This window comes from Psammomys obesus, unplaced genomic scaffold (assembly GCF_907164565.1).
Source record: "Psammomys obesus unplaced genomic scaffold, mPsaObe1.curated_primary_1811, whole genome shotgun sequence".
NCBI classification, from domain to species: Eukaryota; Metazoa; Chordata; class Mammalia; order Rodentia; family Muridae; genus Psammomys; species Psammomys obesus.
The window spans coordinates 29,433,944-29,460,034 of record NW_026592118.1 but is presented as its reverse complement, the minus strand read 5'-3'; the positions used below and the strand labels follow the sequence as shown (position 1 = coordinate 29,460,034).

General features: G+C 39.3%; 1 protein-coding gene across 5 annotated transcripts in view; it reads right to left on the bottom strand.

Moving 5' to 3' along the window:
* The window catches only part of Ankib1 (ankyrin repeat and IBR domain containing 1), a 90,401-nt gene that overhangs the window by 8,022 nt on the left and 56,288 nt on the right, over nucleotides 1-26,091 (bottom strand). For all 5 annotated transcript variants that reach the window (XM_055612579.1, XM_055612581.1, XM_055612582.1 and 2 more), the window contains exons 10-16: nucleotides 19,277-19,365; nucleotides 11,353-11,483; nucleotides 4,729-4,863; nucleotides 3,352-3,438; nucleotides 3,081-3,147; nucleotides 1,280-1,425; nucleotides 240-418 (exon numbers count right to left, since the gene is read on the bottom strand). In XM_055612579.1, the coding sequence (XP_055468554.1) occupies nucleotides 240-418; nucleotides 1,280-1,425; nucleotides 3,081-3,147; nucleotides 3,352-3,438; nucleotides 4,729-4,863; nucleotides 11,353-11,483; nucleotides 19,277-19,365 (834 nt within the window). The remainder of the gene's footprint in view (nucleotides 1-239; nucleotides 419-1,279; nucleotides 1,426-3,080; nucleotides 3,148-3,351; nucleotides 3,439-4,728; nucleotides 4,864-11,352; nucleotides 11,484-19,276; nucleotides 19,366-26,091) is intronic.

The following is a 26,091-nucleotide window of genomic DNA, read 5'->3' as shown; positions in this document are numbered from 1 at the left end:
TTATGAATAACCTAGACAAATTTACCCTGAAGAGCTGCACACTGGCAAACAAAATCATTCTGGAAAAAAAAAATGTACTAGGAAGAAAATACCATCAAAAAGAATTGAACATTTTTTTTAAGCTATCCATATTTTAAGTATAACATCCAAGAATATAAATGCTGGTTGGATAAAAAAAAAAAACAGTCCTGGCACTGGGCGCTCAAGCCAGTGAGGTCTCTACAGAGGACAAATTTTACCTGCGCCTGGGAGCATCCGGTGAGTCTGCAGGAGCAACACCACGAGCTACAGATGCCAGGAATTCTTGCCTTTTCTGCTGTACCAGGCATGCTGCCCTGATGATCTTGTGGCGGGGAGTACGAAGATAAGGCCTGTTGACTTTTTGGGCAAGGTCTTCAGTGACCATTTCTAGGTCTGTCTGTACGAAGGAGAAACAAGAGTTACAAGCTAAATGGGTTAGTAAGTAGATATAAAGTATATCTGGTTTTCTTTTGAAGTCTGAAATTAAATTTTGAAGCAATTTTCTATTTAACATGCTTTCTACTTTGTTCGTTTTTCAGGTTATGAAAGGCTGATTCTTTACGTCATCATAAATGCAAGAAGGCACTTATAACAAGTAGCAGTATAAATCACCACGTAGTGGAGAAAGACACCATTTAGAAGGAATTTGTCATTGCCTGCGTTGAAAACAAACAAAACAAGCAAACATCGAGCAGAGCAGACCCGGGGCAGTGCACAAGCTTGTGCTCAGCTGTGTGGTGCAGCCTATGTATACACGCCGGGGACTGTAAGACAGAGCAAGACTACCGTAGCCTTGAAAAAAATGCAAATATAAATCAGTACAGGCCAGCTTAAAAGTAGAAAACTGTGATGGCTTCCAACGAGGGGGTGAAACAGTGAGGCTGGGAGGTTAGTGACTGGCTTAGGAGTTTTTGTTTTAAATATGAAACTTTTCTAAGTTGTACTTTTAAAATAAAACGACAAAGATCAACTTTCTATTCAAGGCGATTTGTTTCATCTCTAAAGATAAAGCCTCCATTTTCATATAATAAGAAATAGGACACATTCTACCTTAACAAGTTTGAAATAAACTAAAGCTGTGGAAATGTTGCCCAGCCAGCAACTCATTCAAACTCACACTGACACATTTACAAACAAAGGAAATTTTACTTTATCAAAGGCAATTTTTCCTTTATTTAAAGCCATTTTGAAGTAAAAACAAAACTGTTTTACTACTCACACTTAAAGTAAGTCAAAACAATTTAAAATGGCATCTTACTTGCATTAGTTCAAAAATTTCTTTCTTTGTGCTTTTAGGTTCTAAGAAAAATCCATATGGATAAGAACACTTGAGGATGCGTCGAGTCTTTAGGAGAACGCGTACTGCATCTTCGATGAAAGTGGTGTCTGGACAGCCTCCTTCAGCTAGAAAGTAATTCAGTACAGTAAATGTTTTGCCAATACATATTTGGACTAACATAAAAGTCTAGATAAAAACTCACCCATGAAAGGCACAGACCCTGCAGCCCAGGAACCATGAATGTATGTATTTTCCTGGAATCTGTTCTTATAATATGATTGGACAGCTCTAGGTCACCCAAGGGTGCACTCTGTATAAAAACGGTCAGATTTACCCTTTTGCTGCTGAAGAATCTGTACAAATGCCTTTGCTAAATTGCTTGCTTAAAAAAATCTGATTATAATTCTTCCCCTCAAAAGCAATATTGTAAGGAAAATGATACTAAATGCTGAGGAACAACTGGATAACTAAAGCTAAAAGCCATCAGTGAGAAAAAAGAATGGAGCAAAATAAGGAGGAGAGAATTGTCTTAATAGCACTTAGATATCATAACATTTTATTTTTAAGCTGTAAAAAAAAAAATCATATAAACAAAAGGAAATAAAAACCATAGAATCCAAATAGAAGTGTTGCTGAAAGTCAAATTCGGCATACTTTAGGGACATACTACATATGGATGTGCAAAGAGACACGAAACACCCGAATATATCTGCATACACCATGTCTCTGGGTAGGTAGTGTCTGTGCTAGGAGATAAAAAGCAAAGGGAAACAAACACCCCTTTTGCCTTTCATTCTCATATATGTGAGATGTGTAAGAAGCTTTTTTTTTTTTCAGTTTTCAAGTGTTTTATCTTTTAATCTTCAGCTTTGCTATGCTGCTTGGAACATCTAGTACAAGTGAAAGCAATAATTTGCATGTACTGAATGTCTACTGTATGTCAGACACAGTTCTAAACATGGGCAAACACACATCTGTGAGACTTTCCTTCTAGCGTCACTGTGGACATTTGCAGAGTTTGTATTAGTACAGTAGTCATATACTCTACAGACCAATAATTAACAGGGACACCAGGTCAGTAGTGCCACTTGCCTCCACTCTAATTTGTTTAACTATTTTTACTGTCTTATTAGAAAACTATTTTCACAAAAAAATGAGTGGAAATTATTTTATGCACTGAGACAATTGTAGAAGACCACATCTTTATGTTTGAAATGTGCCACATACATAGAATGATTTCTTCAAAAACAAGCCTATCAGAACTTCTGCTCTGTAGCAGACACGGACACAGTGTCCTAATGAGGAGCGACAATCCACCTATAGTTAGGAATTATTTAATGTCTAATTTTCAATTCGGATCTTAAAATTAGGCCTTCTCAAACTTTGCTTTTTGAGCTCGATTCTTGCTAAGCTCTATTTCATGTCCGGAGCAGCTCTGGGTATGCTTGCTCCTCCTAAAAACCTTCAGGACCCATTCACTGTGCCAACACTACAGCACCAGTGGTGGCACAGAGGAAGTCAAACTCTAGTGTGGTTCTCTCGGGTAACAGCAAAGGCTGCGTGAGGAGAAGCCTGGCAGATGATAATCATCTGCTTGAATGCATTCAGGGCTTAAGAGAGCTTAGGACAGTGCTAGAAGCAGCTCATGGATCCACTGCCCTCCTTCAGGGGCCTGCCCACCTACCACTGAATTGACTTAGCAGATGCATGCATATGGACACACACACTTACAGATACAGACACACATACAATACATACATAATTGAGAGAGAGAACTTACTTTCTTTGAGAGCTCTACTCAATTGTTCCATCTTTTCTTTGGCTGTTTTAAGAAGGCGTTGTTCTAACTAAAGGAACAGAAATACACAATTTTAAAAATCTTTATTTTTTTTTTTTTTAAGGCAAGGTCTAGTGAGACCCTGTCCTAACTCAATGTCTTAGAATTCACTATGCAGACCAGGCTGGCCTTCAACCTACAGAGATCCAAATGTACCCAGCCTCTGTATTTAAAAATGAGTATTTTAGCTCATTTGTAATAATTTGGGACATACCTGATAACTATGCTCATGGTTTTTATATCTTGTGTAATAGTGCATAAATCTGTCAAGTTCCTGAAACCGTTTATGTTTCTTCTCAGCCTAGGAAACAAAAGTACATAAATGACTTAAAGGGATTATTTTGGAGGGATTAACATTTCATTAGTAATGGGTAGCAATGCATGCAGCTGTATCTATGATTTTGTTGCTAGAATATTATGATCAATACATTTTGAAGGTACCAGTTTGTATTCTCTGTGATAAAACAATAGACACCTGACTCTACACCTTCAGTGCTTCCTGCTTTAGATAGATTTGTATCCCTCCAAAATTCACACTGAAGCCCTAGCCCAAAATGTGACTTGTATTTGGAGACAGGACCCATGAGGAGGTGACGGATTAAGTGAGGCTGTTATTACAGATCTATCTAAATGGAAATGGACACCACAGATCTCTTACTCTACTTCCTAGATAGCATGATGACAAAGTCCAGGAAGTGGGGTCCTGTTGGCAGGCTGATGAGTTAGAAACAGTCAGGCGGAACTTTTCTCAGACTTCATAGTCACCACAATGGAGAAAAACATTTGTGTTGTTTAAGCTCTCTAGGCTAGGGGACTGGAGAGGTGGCTCAGTGGTTAAGAGCACTGGCTGCTCTTCCAGAGGACCTGTGTCTGATTCTCAGCACCCCCATGGTAGCTCACAACCATCTGTACTCCAGCTCTAGGGGATCCAATGTCTTGACCACAGAAATCATGTATGTACAGATGGTGCATAGTCATACATACAGGCAAAACACCCATATACATAAAATACATTAAAAAAAATTCCATCTGGGCTATAGTAGACAAGCAAAATAAGACAACTGTGGGGGCTGGAGAGATGGCTCAGTGATTACGAGCACTGCCTGCTTTTTCAGAGGATCCAGGCTCAACTCCCAGGACCCTAATGACAACCTACAACTGTCTGTAACTTCAGTTCTAAGTGATACAACACTGTCTTCTGGTCCTGTGAGCACCAGGCAGGCATGTACACAGTGCACAAACATGTATCCAGGCAAAACACATTAAAAAAATTCCCTCCTGGGGCCTAACTGGAAAAAAAAAGATACAAGTACACTATAGTATAATATTATATTGCTGGTATTATGTTAAAAATGGTTTTAAATCTTTACAAAGGCAGGCTACGGTTGGATTTTTCATATCTTTATCAAAATAAAAAAGGAAGTATCAAAAACAAAAAAAAAAGAAAAAAGCCTCCAATGTACAGCTTTTTTGTTTAAAGGGCACTTGAAAGTGTATTCAGTGTAATGCCTTATCACGATGAAGACAGGAGAAGACACGCAAACCCCTCCAACAGTAGCTGAGGCGAGGCTATGGTTTAGGCGGATGTTACCTCCACAGTCATTTCCTTGGATTGCTCTTCTACATGCTGAATGACTTCATAGCGAGTACATCTGTAATAACCTCCAGTGGAAGAACTATGTTTTTTCCATTCTTCTAAGCAAATCCAGCAAAAGTCGTACTTGCACTGTAAAAGGAAACACATATGCAGACATCTCCATATATTAAATAAAAATTCAGCCAATAAGCAGATCATAATTAGAAGATAATGATAAAAGTATAATATGAAATTCCACATTTTTATTATTATGGGTTCTGTGTCAAAAAGATCTTCCCATTCCAAGTCTGGAGTCCTCGGGTTCATTTATTTATTTTGAAACTTTTTTTTTTTTAATTTTATTTTTTTCTTATCAGTTACATTTTATTAACTCTGTATCCCAGCTGTGTCCCGATCCCTCATTCCCTCCCAGTCCCTCCCTCCCTCACCTCCACCGTGCCCCTTGCCAAGTCCACTGATAGGGGGGACCTCCTCCCCATTCATCTGATCCTGTTTTATCAGGTATCTTCAGGACTGGCTGCAAAGCTCTCGGAAAGGAAGAGGTCAAAGTGTCACTATTCGCAGATGATATGATAGTATATATGAGCGACTCCAAGAATTCAACCAGAGAACTCCTCCAGTTGATAAACACCTTCAGCAAAGTTGCAGGATACAAAATCAACTCAAAAAAATCAGAAGCCCTCCTGTATACCAAAGACAAAATGGCCGAGAAAGAAATTAGGGAAACAACACCCTTCACAATAGCCACTAACCACATAAAATACCTTGGGGTGACACTAACCAAGCAAGTCAAAGACCTGTTTGAGAAAAACTTCAAGTCTCTGAAGAAAGAAATTGAAGAAGATCTCAGAAGATGGAAAGATCTCCCGTGCTCATGGATTGGTAGGATTAACATTGTGAAAATGGCCATCCTACCAAAAGTAATCTACAGATTCAATGCAATTCCCATCAAAATACCAACTCAATTCTTTACAGACCTTGAAAAAAAGATTCTCAGCTTCATATGGAGAAACAAAAAACCCAGAATCTCCAAAACAATCCTGTACAACAACAGATCATCTGGAGGTATCTCCATCCCCGATCTCAAGTTGTACTACAGAGCAATAGTAATAAAAACTGCATGGTATTTTGAAACATTTAAACCTTGGGTAAACTCAGTGAAAGCAGTATAAACTCAATTTTAGAGCTGTCTAGCTATTTTAATACTATGTACTGAATACTTCTTATTTCTCCACTGGTTATACACTGTCATTAGCACACACTAAACCTCGATGTATGCATCTGTATCCTAGGCTTGCTTTATATTCTGTTTCACACTCCGTGTATCCACATGCCAGCAGCATAGTGTTTCAACTACTGAGGCTCCATGGCACATTATCTTACGAGGCTACTTTTCTCGTACTGTTGTTTTTCAAATTTTTCCTAATTAAGCTTTGATCTGCCACAGGAACACGTGAATAAAGTTCACAGATGCAGAAAGACAACCTGCTGGCATTTTTGTTTGCACTTTTTACGAGCTTATATTTCTACTTGTTACATTAAGTAGAGGTTATATTTCTACTTGTTTGGTATCTCTTTTGCCTTAAAGAGGATTTAAGAACATTTCCAACAAAAGCCTTGCATATATCTGAATTTTTTTTCCCTAGATTCAGAAGGTCCCTGTATTTCCTCTAGATGTTGCCAGGAGGCATGAGGATTATTCTCTGCAAGTTATTTTTGTATGTTGCTACTAAGCTGAATTTTTACTGCTAGGAGTAGGTTTTCAGTTGATCCATATAGATTTTCTAGGTATAATCATGTCATCTGTGAAAGTGATAGTTCTGTTTTGGTTCTGGGACAGAGTCTTGCTACATAGCTTAGTCAAGCCATGCACTCATAGTCCTTCTACATTAGCGCATGGCATGCTGGGATTACAGTACACAGTACACAGATTATACAGCCAGTACACAGAGCTTTAACTTACAGTCATTTTATTACTGTATTTTATAGGTTTAACATTTCTCATTTCTTGTTCCTGATTACTTCTGGTTTCTATATTAAATAGTCTGATTCTCTAATTCTCTTTTCCCCTTTTATTGTATACTTGAAATCTTTTTATATTAACTCCCTGCTTTATTATATTAACCCACTCTTTTACGATAGTTTTTCTTCAGCTAAGATTTGTTGCAGATTTCTTGCTATATTGGTCATTACTTTAAAAAATTATTTTCTGTCTTAAAAATGTTTTTACTGGTGCTTCTTAATTTATTTTTTAAAAAATTTGAATCACATTCTCAATTTATTGTTTATTTTGCACTGTTTTAAGTTATCTAGACTATCCATATTTCTGCATGGTTGTAGCTATAGCACTCAGGCTCTGATAAAGTAGTATTTTAATTTCCCATGAATTCTTAGATTTCTTTCTGGAATTATTTAAAAGACTAAAGAGTTCCACGGTCTTTTAATAAATCATAATTAATTTTGAATTTATTCTCTGTGACCAAAAATACTACTTGTACTAATTTTTATTTTCTTTGATTATAGTAATTATATTTAAAATTACTGATTAAACAGACAACACTTAAAGATTATTACTGTTTTTCTCTTATGATCAATGTTCTATTGGGAGGGTCACTGTTGCATAAGCACTTAAAAGATGACACTGTTAATATTTTCAGGAAATAATCTGAATATATACATATAAAATCACATCTATCTTATTAATTATAATACTTGTATATATTCCTATCTGTTTACTATTTTTTTGGTCTCCTTATAGTCATGGAATCATGAATTAAACTCTTCACATTCATTTATCACTTAGCATGCACTTATTCAATAAGCTGTGAATTTGTTTTAAAAGCTTATTTAAATTTTTTTGGTTGATAAAAGGCAAACTTTATGCTTGCTTTGATACAAATACCCTGTGATGTGGCTTTATCGATTTCTCAAAATTAATAGCAAAATGCTGATAAATCATCTAGACATTAGCAACTATGGTAGAAAAAACACAATATAGAACCTTATTAAGACTTTTACATGCTAATAATTTTTTGTTTTAATACTAGTTTTCTATAATGTCAGATGAAGGAAATTTCTGTAAGTAATTTAAAAGATTTAAGAATGAAAGATTTACATCCAAGTGAGGTAACCCAGAGACAGAAAGACAAACATGGTATATATTCATTTCTTAGTGGAATTAGCTGTAAAGTAAAGGATGACCATGCAACAATCCACAGACCCTGAGAGGCTAAGTCACAAGGAGGGCTCCAGGGAGGACAGATGGACCTTTCTGTGAAGGGGAAATGGATTCTGTGGGTGAACTGGGGCCAGGTAGGGATGGGAACAGGATGGGGGAGGATGTAGGAAAAGAGAATGGGGAGAGACAACAGGAACTGGGGGTATTTGGGAGACGATAAGAAAACCTACTGCAGCGGAAACTCCCTGGAACCTATGAGGATGCCTAGTTAGTAATGGAGGTCCTGGAACTAGAGCTGGCCATCTTCTGTAACTATGCAAGGCTTGTAGCAGTGGGCCGAGGACACCAACCCAGTCACAAAAACTCTGACCTACAACCTGTCCTAGCTGCAAGATGTGCTGTGGCAATGGACAGACATGTTGGGGTGGCCAACCACTGAACAGTCTGACTTGAGGTTCATGTCACAGGAGGAAGTTCATGCCTGACACTGCCTGGATGGCCAGGGACTGGAAGCTGGAGAGCTCAGGGACCTACAGTAGAACTGACAGGCCTGCCCTTTCCCTCCCTGCCACTCCGTCAAACCAATGAAATGGTTCCTAATGATCTTCTGCTATACTCATAGATCAGTGCCTAGGCCACCTGTCATCAGTGAGGCTTCCTCCAGCAGCTGATGGGAGCAGACCCACAGGCAGACATTAGGCAGAGAAAGAGAGAGAGAGAGAGAGAGAGAGAGAGAGAGAGAGAGAGAGCCCAAACTGGAGATCTCCACTGGGTCCTTTCCTTCAAAGGTTGGGAAGTCTCTCAGAAAAGGGGGGAGGAAGGTTGTAGAAACCAGAGGGGTCAAAGACACCAGGAGAAGGCAGCCCACTGATTCAACTAAGTAAGGCTCACGGGGGCTCACAGACAGGGAAGCAGCAACTATGGACCTTGCATGTGTCAGTGCCAGGTCCTCTGGCAAACATTCTGTGGTTATTTAGCTTGGGGTGTTTGTAGGATTCCTAACAATGGGGGAAGAGTGTCTCTGACTCTTTTGCCAGCGTTGGGACCCTTTCCCTCCTACTGGGTTGTTTCATCCAGGCTTGATGAGGGTTTGTGCTCAGTCTTATTGCATCTTGTTATGCCATGTCTGGTTGATATCCCTGGGAGGCCTGCTCTTTTCTAAAGTGAAACAGAGAAGCACTGGGCAGAGGGGAGAGGGGAGGTGGGAGATGGTAACTGGGAGGAGTGGAGGGACAGGAGGCTGCTGTTGGGATATATTACATGAGCGAGTAATAAATTTTAAGAAGGTTTGTTTTATTTAAATGTGTACATGTACCTGTGTTAGTATATGCACATGTATATGTGCTTGGGTTCACATGCCTGTAAAGGTGCTGGTTTCTGTGCAGGCGAAGAAGGCAGAAGATGTTGGAACCCTTGGAACTGGAGTTATGCGCACATGAAGGAGCCTGGCTTGTCCCATCGGTGCTGGGCCCTGAAGCCCAGCCGTCATTATTGCACAGCAAACACTCTTGCTCTCTGACCCATCTGTCTATTCCCCTACGACTGAATACCAGACCTCAAGAAGCATTGGATGGTGATAGGTGCCTAAGAGCAGCTAGCCAGCAGGTCTTCTTGGTCACTAGACAGGGTCAGGGTGTTCCTGGGGGCTCAGGAGAGGGAGCTGGTGATCCTCCGTGACAGCCTACAGCTCTTTCCTCAGCCATTAGGGCCAAATCTCCTAGAGACTCACAAGTCCAACCAGGGACAACAGGAGGAGCTTGGAGTCGAAGGAGGAGGCTCAGTGGGTCTAGAGGAGATCCCTTAGGCCACCAGGGCCTCCTGAATTCCACTGTCAAACCATGGAGGAACTAGAGGATAAAAGAGATGGGGTGGAGTAGAATGGGTAGGATTGTGATACAGTATTCTAATTAAAAATGAAAAAACAAATTAAAAATTTTCTAAGGGGAAATGAAAAAGTGTTTTTTAAAAAAATAAATTAGTTTATTTTCAGAAGAGCAAACATGCCATTCTTTTAAAATGCTTAACACACTGGATTTCAGACACTGCTACCTGTCTATTAAACCACAACCTACACTGAAGCATCAACAGCCCAGGCAGGTTATGAAGTTGTCTGTGTCACAGCGCGGATTCACCTTTTCATGACATGTTATTTAATAAAACACACTTGAAAACACTCGAAGAGGATTCAATCGTGCGCACTACGGTTACTGCCTAGGTAAAAACAAGAACACTACTTTTCAGTTTTCTCTTGTTTTTTTGGAGACAGGGTCTCGTGTAACTTGTGTGGTCTAGAGACTGTTATGTAGGCCAGATTGGTCTTACAGATAAACCGCCTCTACCTACAGTGATGGGATTAACGCCATGCACTACCATGGCCAACTTAGTTTATATTTTCAGCTTGAACAACTCAACAGTACACTGAACAAGGTTCTTACATTTACAGAACTTATAAATAAACATTTGCTTTAAATCCCAGAGAATCTCAAGCAACATCTGCTTAAGTTAGTACCTTAGTATTATCAGCCTGATTAATTCTTGAACATGTTCCTCCAGTAATCCGTATTTATCAAGTACTCACTACTGTGCCATGAAGGACAGAAAGGCAATACTGGTGTTTACCTCAACAGCCAGCTGCTGATTGTTTATGGTCAGTGTACACTTCTGTGCACATTTAGGAAGTCTACATCACATTTGCTAAGGACAAAACCAAATAGGGAGTTGGAGATGAGAGCATAATTAGAAAAAATAATTATGTTTAGGCCTTAGCTGAACTAATAAGTACTTTTGAGTAATTTTCTCAGAAAATAGCAATAGGCTTTTTTCCCTTCTGCCCCGTAGGGAATCACTGTTGCCTTTAAGAAGCACATATCTTTACATTAATTTTACTATAACATAAACTTGCAAGATAATTTTGTAATTTCCATTTTTTTGTAAGTTATAAATGATCACCAGCTTAAGGCGAAAAAAATTAAGTAATTCTTAGAGCAATGTTAATATATTTTATTAGTCTTAGCTATTTTAATTTTTTTCATATTTTAAATGAGAAAAAATTATATTGTCTTAATGTTTTAAAACACCACTTAAAAAACATACATGGTCCTTCCAAAAAAGGGAAAGATGAGAGTATTTCTACAGTTTTAAAACAAGACACTGAAATACATATATGAATTAATAAAATATTAACCTAATTCCAAGAAATTTTTTTTAAGTGCAGTAGCTTCTTTTTCTACAATTAAATCAGGAGAACACACAGACTTCCTTTCAATCCCCTAAAGGTTTCAGCCAAGTAGATCTCTGTAGGCATTTTAAGTTTTCAATGTAGTAATGAACAGAATTATGTATTTATTTGATGGCTTTATTAGCAGAATACCATCTTGTTTTGTAGTACAAACTAAATTAAGACTTTAACTACAAAACATGGAAACACATTAGCATCTTACCTTGGCGCACTGCATGTGATTGCAGCCTTCATTCTTCTGTATTGGAGACTTACAGTTCGCACAAGGCTTGGAGTTAGTTAACAACCACAGACAGTTGGCAGCATCCTCATAGGCTTCACTGACTCCAACAACTTTGAGATATTGAGCACAAACATCAAAATATATGATTTAAGCACACAATTCCAGGCGGGAGGGAACTAGACTTTGCAGGCTGTCTCTCCAATTGTAATTATGCATTTACTGTCCCTATTAGTGTCTATGGCTAAACTTTTAAAACTACTCCATTTTCAATAGTATAAGGAGTTCTGTTCCATAGTCTTAGAAAACCTGTAGTTCTCCTGCCTGGGGGCTCTCTTGCAGCAGCCCAGGAAGTTAGGAGGGACTGGAGTGAGAACCTTACAGGGATCACACACCCAGGGAACAGCTGATGGCTAGTCCAACTTTACTTCCAGAGAACAAAGAATATATACTCCTAGGGGAGTGGTTAGGGGGCTACAAGAATAGAAACTAGGTACTTCAAGGATGCTTGATTTGCATATAGATAAGCACAAGGAGGGCACAGCTAGCAGAAAGCTGTGTCAGAGGCCTTGTATCAAGGGTGGCTAGGAGACTCTACAATCTAAAGGCACTCTCCAGATGAAGTCAGGCAGTGAGCAGGGGACCCAGTTGAGGGGAGGGAGTTCAGCCTTTAGCACAGAGCTTGCTCGAAATGGCTATCCGGTCCAGGGAAGAACTGCAACCTCAACCAGCTAAGTACCTCCAACAAAAACCCACTTGAAAATAAATCTCTGTAAATACATGCAAATAAACTAGAGAAGAACCAAAGAGTATTTTTATTTTTAAGAGTAAGTGCTTTGATTAACTAAAGTAACCATTATATTTAAGAAAATTATAGAAAGAATGATTACCTTGGACCAGTGGTTTTCAACCTGGAGGTCGAATGACCCTTTCCAAGGGGTTGCCTAAGACCATCACAAAACACATATTTTGGATGGCCTCAGGAACTGAGATACTGTTCCTCTATTTGTCTCCAGGCAGGTCTGCCCATATGTAGGCACACCCATAGACAAGCACCCGAAATGTATTATAGGGTCACAACATTAGCAAGGTTGAAAACCACTGTGCTAGACTATAATTCTCTGTTAGACTTTCACTTTTGTGTGTGAATGTTTTGCTGGCATGTATGTATCTGCCTGGTGCTTAGAGATACCAGAAAAGAGTGTTGCAATCCTTGGAGCGGAAATGTAGCTGTTGTGAGTGTCTTTGTGAATTTGAGATCCAAATCCAGATCCTCTGCAAGAGTAACGAGTATTCCTAACCAATCTCTCCAGCCCCTCAACTATAATTCCTTAAAATAGGCTACTGCAAACAAAATTATCAGGAATTCTTTGGAGTGGAAAACATTAAATACCAACATCTGCTTTGTGAGACAGAGCTTGCTATGCTATGCACGGTCCAAGCTACCTGCAAACTCAGAATCTGGCTCTCAGCCGCCAGAGTGCTACAATTACACACAAGCACCACTTTTCTTCTTTAAAAATCTATGGTTATTTCAGATAAATGAATCCAATGGGATATGCCTAAAACTAAGCATCATTTCTCAGATTGGTTTCTCTTTATTTAGTCATCTAGAGAGTTCAGTCTCAGTCTCTGAGGAGGACTAGCTTCAGCATCCTCACTAGGACTAGCTTCAGCTCACTCCAGTACAGCACTACATCACTAATTCCATTCCTCACTCTTTATTTCCTCTCTATCCCCACTTTTTGTTGTTTTAGCGAAGGTCCTCCATATATCTTGCCAAGACAACAGAAACAGAAAACCAACCCCTCTCTCCAGTTCCTTCTCCCTTCCACCCTCAACAATACTGCCTACACAGTGATCTTTTGAAAAAATTCTGCTTAAGAACTTTCATTTGCTTCCCCTTGACAGAGGGCTACAGAGAAAATCAAATCACTTTAGTAAGCAGTGTGAAGTCCTTCATGACCTGACCCATTAATTTGGCAAGCTTCTCAAAGGGATTAGGGCTATGTGCCTCAGTACTTGCTCTGTACTAACTTTATAAACTTCTCCTTAAATTCAATTTACTCTGCTGTAATTTGAGATCTGTATCTTAAGAAATGCCACAGTTTTTAAAATTTCTAAACATTTCATTTTAACTGCTCTCTAGCAATTTAAAAAGTAAAATTTAAATTTGTTTTTCCTATAAGAATGTCAGGAATCTGTAAGTTTTGCCTTCTTTTCTACTTCTACAGTATATACTTTTGTAGTATCTACAACACTACAGCCCTTTTTGCTAACTATAAAAATACTGGCTTTTAATTCTACACAGCAAAGAGAAGCAACAGCAGTAGTGAGATGACCGGGCCATGCCAGTTTCTACTTGAGAGAAAATGGTTGGTGGCTCACAGCACTTGGCAAGAACAGAATCTGAGAAGGAACTCAGTATGACAGTGTGGTCAGGCTGTGGACTCAATACTGCAAACCTAAACATACTTAAAACATCTAATTCTTGTTTAAAAGAAGGGGCCTTTCTTCTCTTTTCAACATCAACATTATTTTTAGTTTAGAGGCTGTAGCATATTCTTATAAGCTGTATTGTTCATTGTTGTACTAAATAAAGCACAAAGCCACTAAAACAAAGCCGCTGTGTGATGCCCAACATAGCACTTTTCTTCTGCTCTTGGAGAGAAGGCTCGCTTCTAACTGCACTCTAGGAGAATATATGATGGCAATTATGCTTAGGGATCGACCAACTACAGTTACGATAAAACTTCAGGGGAAAGGCCTGCACTCTCCGTTCTCTGAATCTGCTTTGTGCATCTTCTTTGAAGCTGCCTTCTGAACACTTGTGATGCATGTCCGTCCAGGGAGTCTTCCTACCCACACTGACTTTCACTCTCCTCAGTTACATGTCTAATACAGCTTGATCTTGTTTTCTTAATAATTTGATGTGTTAGGGTCTTGTGAGTGTAAGAGAATCTCAGCCTGTTTAGTGGAAGGGAAATGTGCAGCTGGTGCTCACAAACATGCACATCCTTCCATATGACGTGCATACAGATCTACACATACACTTGAACGCTGCCTTTAAAGGCTGGTTAAAAAACAACACATTTGAATTCTAGTCCATTGCCAATCGTTTAGAGAACATATTTTACAAATTTACCATTTTATCACAGACAGTAAAAACACAACAGAATCAATTTAGTGCTTTAAAAGACTAATCAATTGTTTATATGGAATCCTCTGAACTGAGTTTCACTATATTTCTAAGATTTTTTCTCATGAATTTGATTGTGTCACTTCTTTTGAATTTCATAGACTTGCATACAGTGGCCTGCAAGTAACCCTTGAATGTGACACAGTAGAGTGAGCAAACTCCTAAGCTTCTCTTGGAACCTGGGACTTTGAGTGCAATCTTAGCTTTGGTTAGTTCTACTTTGTTAGGTACTTGCCAGGTGAACATTTTTTCTTCTATCTTGTTTTCTAATGTTCTTCCCATGTTTCTGAATCAAAATCTCATTTGGACAATTCAAAGGTAAAATTTTAATTCATCATGCATCCATTTGCCAGTCTTACACTTCTTTCTTCCTCTTAACACAGGATCCTGATCACATGCAAGAGTGTTCTTTCCAGGTTCATGGGTACCCCCTTCTCAAGCCAAGGATCTTACCCCTCCTTCCACAGTAGAAACTGTGGGCCTGGAATAACTGACCCCAGTTTTAATATGGTAAGGGGCACTACTGTGCTGTCCTAACTGAAACGCTGCCTCTGGAGGAAGACAATTCAGGAAGAAGATGAAATTTACAAGGTTCTGGGAACTCCTGAAAGTTACAAGACTCACAAGGCCGTGTCCCTAAGGTTCTATCAGAAGTAACACCTGTTGAGCTGTGTCCAAGCTGTCCAGGAACTTCAGGAACACAGCTGAAGTCATCACAAGCTGGGGTGAACTTTCTCATGATACAGCTGCCTGTGAGCCCTCCATGCTCCTGTTAGTAACCCCCGCTCCCAAAACAAACAAAACAAAAAACCCTACTGGTTCACTGAACTAGACTGGGTGGAATTGTTTCTTTGGTCTGTCATAGGTGCCCGGTCTGGGCTGAACACACATCTGTTCATATCTTCTCAGGAAACATTACACAAAGAATAATACTAATTACAAACGTACCAATAGTAACTCTAAGAAAGAAAGTGAAAGAATTATATGATAAACACTTTAAGACATTAAAAAAAAAAAAGATGATTATCAGAAGATGGAAAGATCTCCCATGCTCATGGATCAGTAGGACATAGTAAAAATGGTCATCCTATCAAAAGCAATCTACAAAATGCAACCCCCATTAAAATTCTAACACAATTATTCACAGATCTTGCTGGGTATTTTTAAGCTTCATATGAAACACACACACACCCAGAACAGCTAAATCAATCCTGAATAATAAAAGAACTGCTAGAGATACTACTATTCTCAACTTCAAATTATATTAGAGATATAGTAATAAAAACAGCATGTTACTGGCACAAAAGCAGACATTGATCAACGGAATTGAACTGAAGACCCAGACATAAATTCACATACCTATAAACACCTGATTTTCATAAAGAAGGCAGAAATACATACTGGAAAAAAGATAGCATCTTCACCAAATGGTCAAACTATGTGAGTGAAAGTTTAGAAAGCCAAATGAGCTGGTTACACTACAGATTACATGACTTTTCCTAGGCGGGGGTTTATTTGCATTCAATAGAGAAGACGTCAGACCAAAATAAGAATACTCTCCAGCCAGGCCCGGTTTGACGGACCAACGTGTTTATAGGATCATTTACAGGGGCGTAGGTGACTCAAGGGCAGCTGCATCGCCACAAAGGCCAGGTAAGCATGGGTGATGACTCAAGAAAGCTGCATCCCCCAACTTCTCCTGCAGCAGGAACATGTAATCATTCCCTTGCAAGTGTGCTGTGGTGGTCTCAATCAGAAATGTGGCACTGTTTGGGGAGGCTTAGCTGGTGTGGCCTTGCTGGAGGGAGATGTCAGTGGGGCAGGCTTTGAGAGCTTTAGGCCTTGTCCTATTCCCAGTTCATTCTCTTTGCTTCATGCTTTGACAATATGAAAACTGAGCTTGTTGCTCCAGCTGCCACGTCTGGTGCTAGCTGACATGATATGCCACCATGCACACTTAGCTCTCTGGAACCCTAAGAACAAAGACACTCTTTCTTCTCTTGTTTGCTGAGGGTGCTTTACCACAGCAATAGAAGTAACTAACATACAGCCTTTAAAAATATTTTCCGTATCAAACCACATACTTAGGCCATATTCTGTTTCATACTGAAATAGTATGCTAGACTAATTATATCTTGTAGCATAGCAATCTTCTAGGCAACTAGGAAGCATGCTAGATTTAAAACAATGACACTGCATTTTCTTTATACTCCCTTGTCCACTTAAGCCTACCTCAATCTCTCATCTTGGTAAGCCCTCACACCCTTTTATCTGGATATTGTGTAGTCGTCTCAGATAGGATGTTCTCACCTACCAGAATGTCGCCTCCAGTGTGGCTTGAACAACCTAAGTGAGCATCTCACGGTCATCAGTCGATTAAAACTCCTTTCAGGGCTGTGGACAGCCCCGCTTGCTGTACTTCTTTTCACCTGGTAATGATCTGAACTATTGCCAGCACAGCTCCATCTCACCACAGCATCCTGTACTGCAGTAATGAATTTTCAGCCCTTGACTATACCATGCTGTTTCACAAAGCTACTTCACCCTGTCCCTTAACATGCTTCCTATTTTGGTTCACAAGAAGAACACTGACATGGTTTTAAATATACCATTTAAGCATCAAATCTGTTTTCCTCCCCTAGAGATGACTGACTCACAGGAACAATACTCTCACAAGTGTCACATATTTATGACACTTGTATTATTTAAAGCATAAATTTTAAGAGCATGAATGGTATCTAAATTTTATATTCTAACACAAACGATATTTAAATAAGGACATCATATAAAATAAACTTTTTCTTAGCATTTCTACTGAGCTTGAGGCAAGTAGTTCTATAATTCCACTGGACATCCACAGTCATTTATCCTGTAAATAACACACATTCAAAATGTCTACATCAAGGGCCATTCCTTTCCTAGGAAGTAATTTCTTTATCTGAATTTGCTAACTCTGACTAATAGTATAATGATCTATCTTGTGACAGAAATTTAAAACCTCAACTTCTCAACCACTGGTTTATCTGTCCTTCAAGCTACCCTTTTACACTTACTAGCTTTTCTGATAGAAATGTTTGATAATTTATGTCTTCACTTAAATAATGTACTCCCTGGCTTATTCTAGTAAGAGTAAGTGACATTCCAACTCAAGCAGGCAGCATAAACCTCAGGGATCTACAGTCCCGAGAACTAGCTTTCAGCAATGGGAAATTCTCTCCTATAACACAAGCCCCAAAGTCTCAGGGATGCCAGTCTATTTCTCCAAGTGACATTTCTGATACAAGCACAAATGCCTATACCATGCCTTTTTTTTTTTTTGCCTCTGGAGAGAAGCCCAAAATCAACTCATAGTTCCTTCCTTTCAGGCAGACCCCGTGACATCCCTTCTCCCTTCAATCCCAGTTAGCTGTTCTCACCTTTACCTAACTACACGCCATCATAAGCTTTATCATACTCTGACAGCTCCTCCTAGTCTCTGCCTTCCCTAAAGGCTAATGTCATTTTTACTGTATACCTTCCTCTGAAATATAGATTTATCAAGTGAATTTTTGATTCTGATTTGCAACACCTCAAACTAACTCCATCATCTAAAACACGTAAGAAGACCCTCACGAAATCTTCACTTACATTATTTAAATCTATATATTTATTTGTTAAATATGGAAATATTGTTATTGGGAAGTATGTAAAAAGGAATCCTTCAGAAATTCAAATCTGTTCTGTCACTTGATATATGCCCCATGTCACTCAATCCAAGTGCCATCTCATCTGTACAATGGGATTGCTAACATCACTTCATATCCTTTCCGTGATGGAGCAGAGATGATGTATTTATAGAAGTTTCATATCTGAATCAACTAAGCAGGGCTCACATGGGCTCCCAGAGATGGAAGCGGCAAGCACAGGCCTGCATGGATCTGCACCAGGTCCTCGGCATACACACTGTGGTTGTTTAGCATACAGTGTCTGTGGGGCTCCTAACAGTGGGAGTGGTGTGTCTCTGACTCTGTGGCCTGCTCTTGGGACTCTTTTCCAATTGGGTTGCCTTGTCCAGCCTTCTCCAGGCTTTTGGCTCGTCTTACTGTAGTTTATTTTGTTGTGTTAGGTTTTCTCTTAGAGGCCTTCTCCTTTCTGAACGGAAAGGAAGGGGAAGAGGGAAGGTAGGGCGAGAGGCTAGGAGGAGTGGAAGAAGGGAAAACTGTGGTCAGTATCTATGAAACGAGAGAAGAATCTATTTTCATTAAAAAAAGAAAATATTTTAAGAAAAAGAAAAAAGAAGTCTCAATGTTTAAATAAATACATACAACCACAGAGTAGCAACAAATTAATTTCTCTTACTGATCACTAGAAGTCTCAGGGAAATAAGCTTTTTTTTTTTTTTTTTTTTTTACTACAGACCATAAATTTTGTCCTATAAAGTAGAGAAAAACAAGCTGGCTTTCTCAAGGATGAAAAGGACTTCATGGGAGGGTTAAATATGACCCTTAGTTGTACCTTAGGTGTCTTGTTACAAGGGATGATATGCACATGATTTTGCCCTGTATAAACCCTCCTCCAAAAGGATCGAAGTGAGAAAGGCCATGCTGAACATGAGGCCTGGCATTAGCAAAACTGAAAATTCTTCTTAAATAAAGATTATGCAAAACATGACTGTCTTTTGAATGCCTATAGGAGATATGTAGCACAGCTCTGTAAAATTCCACTTACGTTCTTCTGGCTTCATTTCAGTTATTTTTTGTAGCCAATTTTTCCATGTTTGGCAGTCACAAGGCTCATGTGCTTCACCAAGGCACTCCCTAAGAGAAAAATCCAGAAAAGCCATTGAAAATTATTCCTCACCGCTATCTGGATAAAAACCATGATGGTAAATACGTACCCAATTTTAAAACTGAAAAAATTAAGGCACAAATAAGATATGAAGCATTTCAAAAGACAATTTGAAAATGAGAGTTCAAAGCTAAACAACTTCAGAACGATTTTTAAAAATCAGAATGGTTATACACATTAAAAGTCCCATGTAGATTATTTAATGTAACTTAGTTCTACAGTCTTAGGAGCAATAAAGTCCCTTTACTAACTGGCTGTTAGTCTCACTCAGACGTCTCCTTTGTGCTACTCAGGGTATGTTCTTCGTCAGCAACACTGCCATGGCCTTAGAGGCCTGTCAGAGCTGGAGAGCAGGCTGTACAAGATGTGCATCACCATGTGGGCCTCCTGTATTTTACAGTCTGAGAAGTAACTGTTCTCGCTTCATCTACCTGTGTCCACTCATCACAGTCCAGAGTCTGTGGACGGGGTTACAGACACCTGCTACCCACCAAGCACTTTGTCCACATAGCCATTTTCCCAGCACTACCAATCATATTTGCATAGTTACATTTACCTCCAAATTCTCTGGAAACTGCTAGTGCAGTTAACCAAAAGTTACTTTTATAGGCTCTCGGAAATTACATATAAATCACTGAAAACATCAACTTCTCATTTGTAACTTACATATATGTTCTTTCTATGAATATATTAGAATCCTACATCACTAATCACGTATTTTGATTCAACATGGTGCTATATTAAAAAGTGCCATAAGGGAGAGAAACTCCAAACGTGGACATGATATTAGCACCACCGCTACCACCTTTTAAAATAAAGATCTTATTTGTAAAGGTTAGGTTTGTTGAGAACTAAGAGGTAATATTTCACTATATTAAAAAGTACTGATACTGATTTTACTTCCTCTTTCATCATTATTACTGAAAACTAGAAATCGCAAGTGTTGGTGAGAACTTAAAACACTGGAACCTTCGGGCACTGTTGACAGAAATGCTAATGCTGATGTAGCTGTCTGGAGAAGAGCTTGGTGGTTTTCTATAAAGGGAAGCAGGATTATCGTCTAACTCAGTATTTTCATGCTCAGGTATTACATTATCCCTTGTTTCTCCCCTGTGACAAAGCAACACAATGACAGAAGGACCTTAGGGATGGGCAGGTCTAACTCTGGCCCCTGGTTTAAGCAGCGACTACATCCCGATGGTGGGGAAGGCGTGGAGGCTGGGGTCCCACCTGTTAACACAGTAGCAATCCACTTCCCCACTTCTCAGAGGCTCTACAATGCAGCTTGGGGTGAAGTGCTCTAATAAATGACCTCCATTTTGTTATGGGAAACAAGCCAGATTAAAGAAAAAAAGGTAAAAACTGCAGGATTTCACTGCTACTAAGTGTTGAGTAGATTAGTTCACAGAGAAAGTACAAAGCAACAACTATCAACAGTTGCTGGGGAGAGAAAGAGGAACGAGAGCTGCTTCATAGTTACAGAGACTCTGGGGATCATGAAAACGTTTTGAAAAAAGTTAAGAGGTGAGGCCTTATATCCCAGCACTCAGAAGACAGAGGCAGGAGAATCTCTGTGAGCTCAAGGCCAGCCTGCTGTACAGAGTGAGCTATAGCACAGCCAGGGCTACACAGAGAAACCCTGTCTCAAACCCAAACAACCAAACAAGCACGTGGGAGGTGGGAGTTGTACTCAGCAGTTAACACGATACTTTAAAATGCTGGGTTGTGTGAAAGCAGAAGTGCGCGTGTTATTATGCTCTGAGGTACAGACTCAGATCTGTGATCACTGCAAACTGTCACCATTAGAACATACAAACTTTCACCTCTAATAGCACACAGAAGCAAGGAGCCCGTGATAGCCCTGGATAGAAACAGTATTGCTATCTGGTGTTTGGGAATTCATGTGGGAATGTAAAACCTACATTTCTCACCATTCATTTAAAAAAAAAAAAAAAAAGCCTATGTGTTCATTATATCTTAAGAAAGCAGGAAAAAAATTCTAGGTTGTAAAAAGAAAAAAAAAAGGTTACACATCTGCGGTAACTAAAAGAAATGAGTGAAATCAATAAATATAAATTAGTTCTAGTAAGTTTTGGAGGTTCAACAGCATATCCACTATTTTATTCTAGAAGAATCAGTAATAGTATATTGGTCCTGCTGTCAGAATATAATCTGAGAGGAAAAACTCAATGCTCCCAAATAGAACCCAGAAAAGGCTGTAATGGCTTATCAATGTGCATGGCTCTGAGGCTGTGGTATTAGACAGCGACAGAAACTCTTCCTTTCCAGACTCTCACAGGACAAGGATCGCTGCTGCTTCAGGCGCCAGCACAGTCAGTAAGATTGTTTTGGGGTGTGATAACAGCTTGGTGGTTTCCTATGACTACTGAGAGTGGGTGTAAAAGCAGACACTTGTAGAAGCTACAGCAAAGACTGCAATGTAGAAAGTGAGCCACAGTTGCTATTTAATGCTATCTTGAGCACAAAGCATCAGAAAAGAGGTTTGGCCTCCAGAGCACTGTAATAATGGCTTCTAGAGAGTAGCTGGGTGATAATCTACATCACCGAAATCATGCTGCTGGTATCATAAACAAAATTCTTTAACATTTTTTTTATTCTCAGATATGGTTTTGCTGTATAAATGGCTAGCTTCAAACCTGTGATCCTCCTGTCTCAGCCTCCTAGCTTTACACTATCATACCTTGCACCTAAAAAAAGTTTTAATCGGTCTGGTATCAATTGAAACTGTATCTTAAGGTGTCCACAGAACATGGTACAGAGGAGAATCTTGGCTAGAGATACCAATAAAACTGATCTACCCAAGAAAGTGTATGAGCAAGAGGTTATAAAGAGAAATGTGCTTGCCTATTAAACCTTCACTCCTGGATGCTAACATAACATCAACAAAACAACAAACAACACTTTCTTGAAGATGCGACAATATGTACAACTGTTGGTAGGAATATAATATGGCCCCAAAAGGCTCTGAAAAAGGAAAAACCAAAAATTCTATTAAGAAGTTAGAAATTTCAGTTATATGGCATTACGGAACCTTAGTAATCACCCATATTGAGTGAATTTAGTGAGAATCACCGTTTTTATAATTATTTGCTGTTGTTAGGGTTCTGAGTCTTGAAGGCAATGTCCTAAATAACTGCATGTATGCACGTGTAAATATGTATGTGGGTCACAGCTTGCCACTGGATGCCTTCTGCTATCAATCTTCACTCTATTCTTCTGAGACAGGATCTCCTACTGAAGCAGGACTAGCTGTCTAACAAGTTCCAGAGTCCTTTGTTGGCTTGTCCAGGGGTAGGTTACAGGTACACAGCAGCACTTTGGGCTTTTTATTTGGTGCTGGGTATCTGACACAGGTCCCCTCATGCTTGGAAAGCAAACACACTGCTCAGGGAACCATCTTCACAATACTTTAGAATTGGTGTTACCTACCCCATTTTACATTCAGAGTGGTTCAGCATTCTTTCAAAAGTCAGAAAGTTGCTAAGTATGTGTTTTAACATGAAGCTTAAAGTTTGGCTCTAAGAACCCCTGCTGATGAGCCATCTCTTCAGCCCCAGGAGTCCATTTTAACCCAAGCTTCCTATTGCCATTAGGAAGACTGAAAAAAGTATGAATTATTTAAGTCAGCAGTTTTCAACCTCTGGGTTGAACAACCTTTTACAGGGGTTGCCTAAGGCCATCGGAAAACACGTATTTCTATGGGTCTTGGGAACTGAGACACTGCTCCTCTACCTGTCTTTCACACAGGAGTACCCTGAACTATATGGAAGGGTTGTAGCACTAAGAAGATTGAGAACCTCTGTAATAGAGGATGCTTGCTTATCACTGAACCACACTGTGAGGCATTTGGCAAAGTTAAGGCTCAAATGCAGGTTCTGTGACTCCTAGAATATCAATATGAACTTTAATGAAATTCAATAAATTGAACTTTCATGTAGTATTTGAATATGCTGTTCTGTAAAGACCTGGGGCATGCTGCTAGTCACCAGAACTCCAACCCTAGTGTAGAGATCGCCAATCAAGAAAGCCCACTCTTTCCATCTGTAGAGCTACTAATATACAAGAAAATTATATGTCATTATTTTATCCCCCCAAAAGGGTAACTTTAGTTTATTCAGAGGACTTTTAAACATCTTCTTTGACTATAAGGTCTCTAGAGAAAGACAACTCATATTATTTATTGTAATTAAGATTCATGATCCTACTTCCACCTGAGGGGAGAGCAGCCTTGCCAGTCCACGAAGGAAGACAAAGAAATCAGTCCTGATGAGACCTGATAGACTATGGTCAGATGGAAGGGGAGGAAGACCTCCCCTATCATTGGACCAGGGGAGGGGCAGAGAGGAAGAAGAGGGAGGGAGGATGTGATGGGGAGGGGAAGGGGAATGGAGCTATAGCTGGGATGCAAAGTAAATAAACTAATTAATAAAATAAGATTATTAAAAAAATAAAAGATTCATGATCCCAGGTATGATAGCACATATGTGCAATCTCAGGAAACAAGTATCAATTATTACACAAGTATGTTAAAAATCCCACCATGTTATTATTTAGAATATATTCCCAGTAATATTTAATCTTTGTTTTGTTGGTACTATGGATTGAGCCTAGGAATTCTTGCATAGTAGTTAAATGAGCTGCCACTCAGCTACATGCCCCAACCCTTCCCAGGAAATCTGAGCAAATTATACTAAGGTAGGTTTCATAGTCTACTGACTTACAACAGAACCTTTCAAGTAAGTTTCCAGATTCCCATGCAAAAACCTGTGATTCAACTAATAGCTACTGTGGAGTGAGACAAGATGATTAATTAATATGTACACGATTTTAAAAGCTCTGGTCTGATAGATGTTGATGATGGTAGCCAAGAAATACCTCTGGCAATGAATTTTTAAATGCCTCATATCTAAGATAAGACAAACCCTGTGCTAGATGAGAGGGCAGAGGGGCTATACAGTGTCACATTCCATGAAAAACAGGAGAGAGGTCACTGGTTAAAGTCAAAGTTTTAGATGCCACCTGGAGGTAATTTTACTCAGATCACAAAAGCTCTAATTATGCAGGTTAAGGGGAGAAAGCATTGTGGTTGGTTCAATCATTTTGAGGATTTGCTCTGTTTGTTTATGTTGCGTTGTTGGGAACTTTCTGAGGGCTGGTTCCATAGGTAAAGTGCTTGCTCTGCAAGCTCAGATCCCCAGCAAAGCCAGGTGAGGAGAGGAAGGCACTGTGTAATACCACATCTGGGAGGTGGAGATAGGGTTCTGGGTTTGCTGGCCACTCTAAATGAAAGGTGAGCTCCTGGTTTAGTGAGGGAGCCTGTCTCACAAATCAAGAGAGAGGAAAGGATAGCTAACCAGGATACTGTGCTTGAGAGTGTTTTCTGTTCTTCAGAGAACTAGGCGCAGTTTGCCACAGCCACATTAGATGGCTACCGCTGCCTGTTACTAAAGCAGCCACAAGCCTTTACTTTGTAAGTTCTCTCTCCCACAGTTTCCTTTCACAAAACACTGTGTTTCTTGGTGAAGTAAGATCAGAGCATCAGAAAATGTGATCATTTCTACTCAGAATTCCTAATTACAGTAAAAACATTTATCCCACATGGCTAAGGAGCAAAGAATAAAAAATATAGATTGTATATTAATGCCTACAGTGGTGGTGTAGACTATATAAAAATTCAAGAAAACTATGTAGCAATCATATAGTTGAATGTAAAAAAGGCAACTAGGGGGCTGGCAAGATGGCTCAGTGGTTAAGAGCACTGTCTGCTTTTCCAAGGGACCCCGGTTCAACTCCCAGCACCCACATGGCAGCTCACAACTGTCCATAAGCAGTTCCAGGTGGTCTGACACCCTCACACCAATGAACATAAAATAAAATTAAATAAATTATAAAAAAAGGCAACTAGATCAAATAACCTAAAATTTAGATTTGTCCTTTATAAAAACCTAATTTCATTTCTTTCTAGTCACTGAATTTTCTTCCCCTCAGGACTATGTTTAGAAAATGATAGTTCAATTTGTGAAGTTCTCTGCTGCTCTTCTGCATGAGAGAGAGAGCAAGTGATTGCCAAATGTGACCTAAGTCCACGTGGCCTTTCAGAGATCCCAGACTGGGATGGAATTCAAAACAGAGCATGAGATCTTGGTTATTACCAGCCTGATATTTTTGGGCAACAGAAAGAGTAAACTGGTCTATTTCTCCAATGTTGACAAATCTACCATTTAGTGCTGCATGTGTGCATGCATGTGTGCTTGCATGCATGTGTGTGTGTGGTTTTAAGGTATGAACTATCCTCAAAGCTCTACTTATTCTAAGTCAAAACAAGCTTACTGCATGGAGCATAAAAAGAGAATATGGAAGACTACAAGGAAGTAAACGTTCAATTTGCACAGTACAAGGAGAAATCTAGTCAAAGCAAGACCACAGATTATCAATGAACTTTGGATAAAGCAAATCACAGGTTCTTTTTTTCTTCCTTAAAACTGAGTTCATAAAGATAAAGTTACATTTTAATTTTTCCTAGGATTTGCATACTTTGTTTCCTTCTTTGCAGTGTTTTCAACCAATCCTTAAAACCCCACATCTTCCAACCAGGATTCCTCAACTGAAACAGAAGACTCAGAAACTGATTTATCTGAACACTGAATTTTATCAGTGAGTCTGAGAGGGCCCTG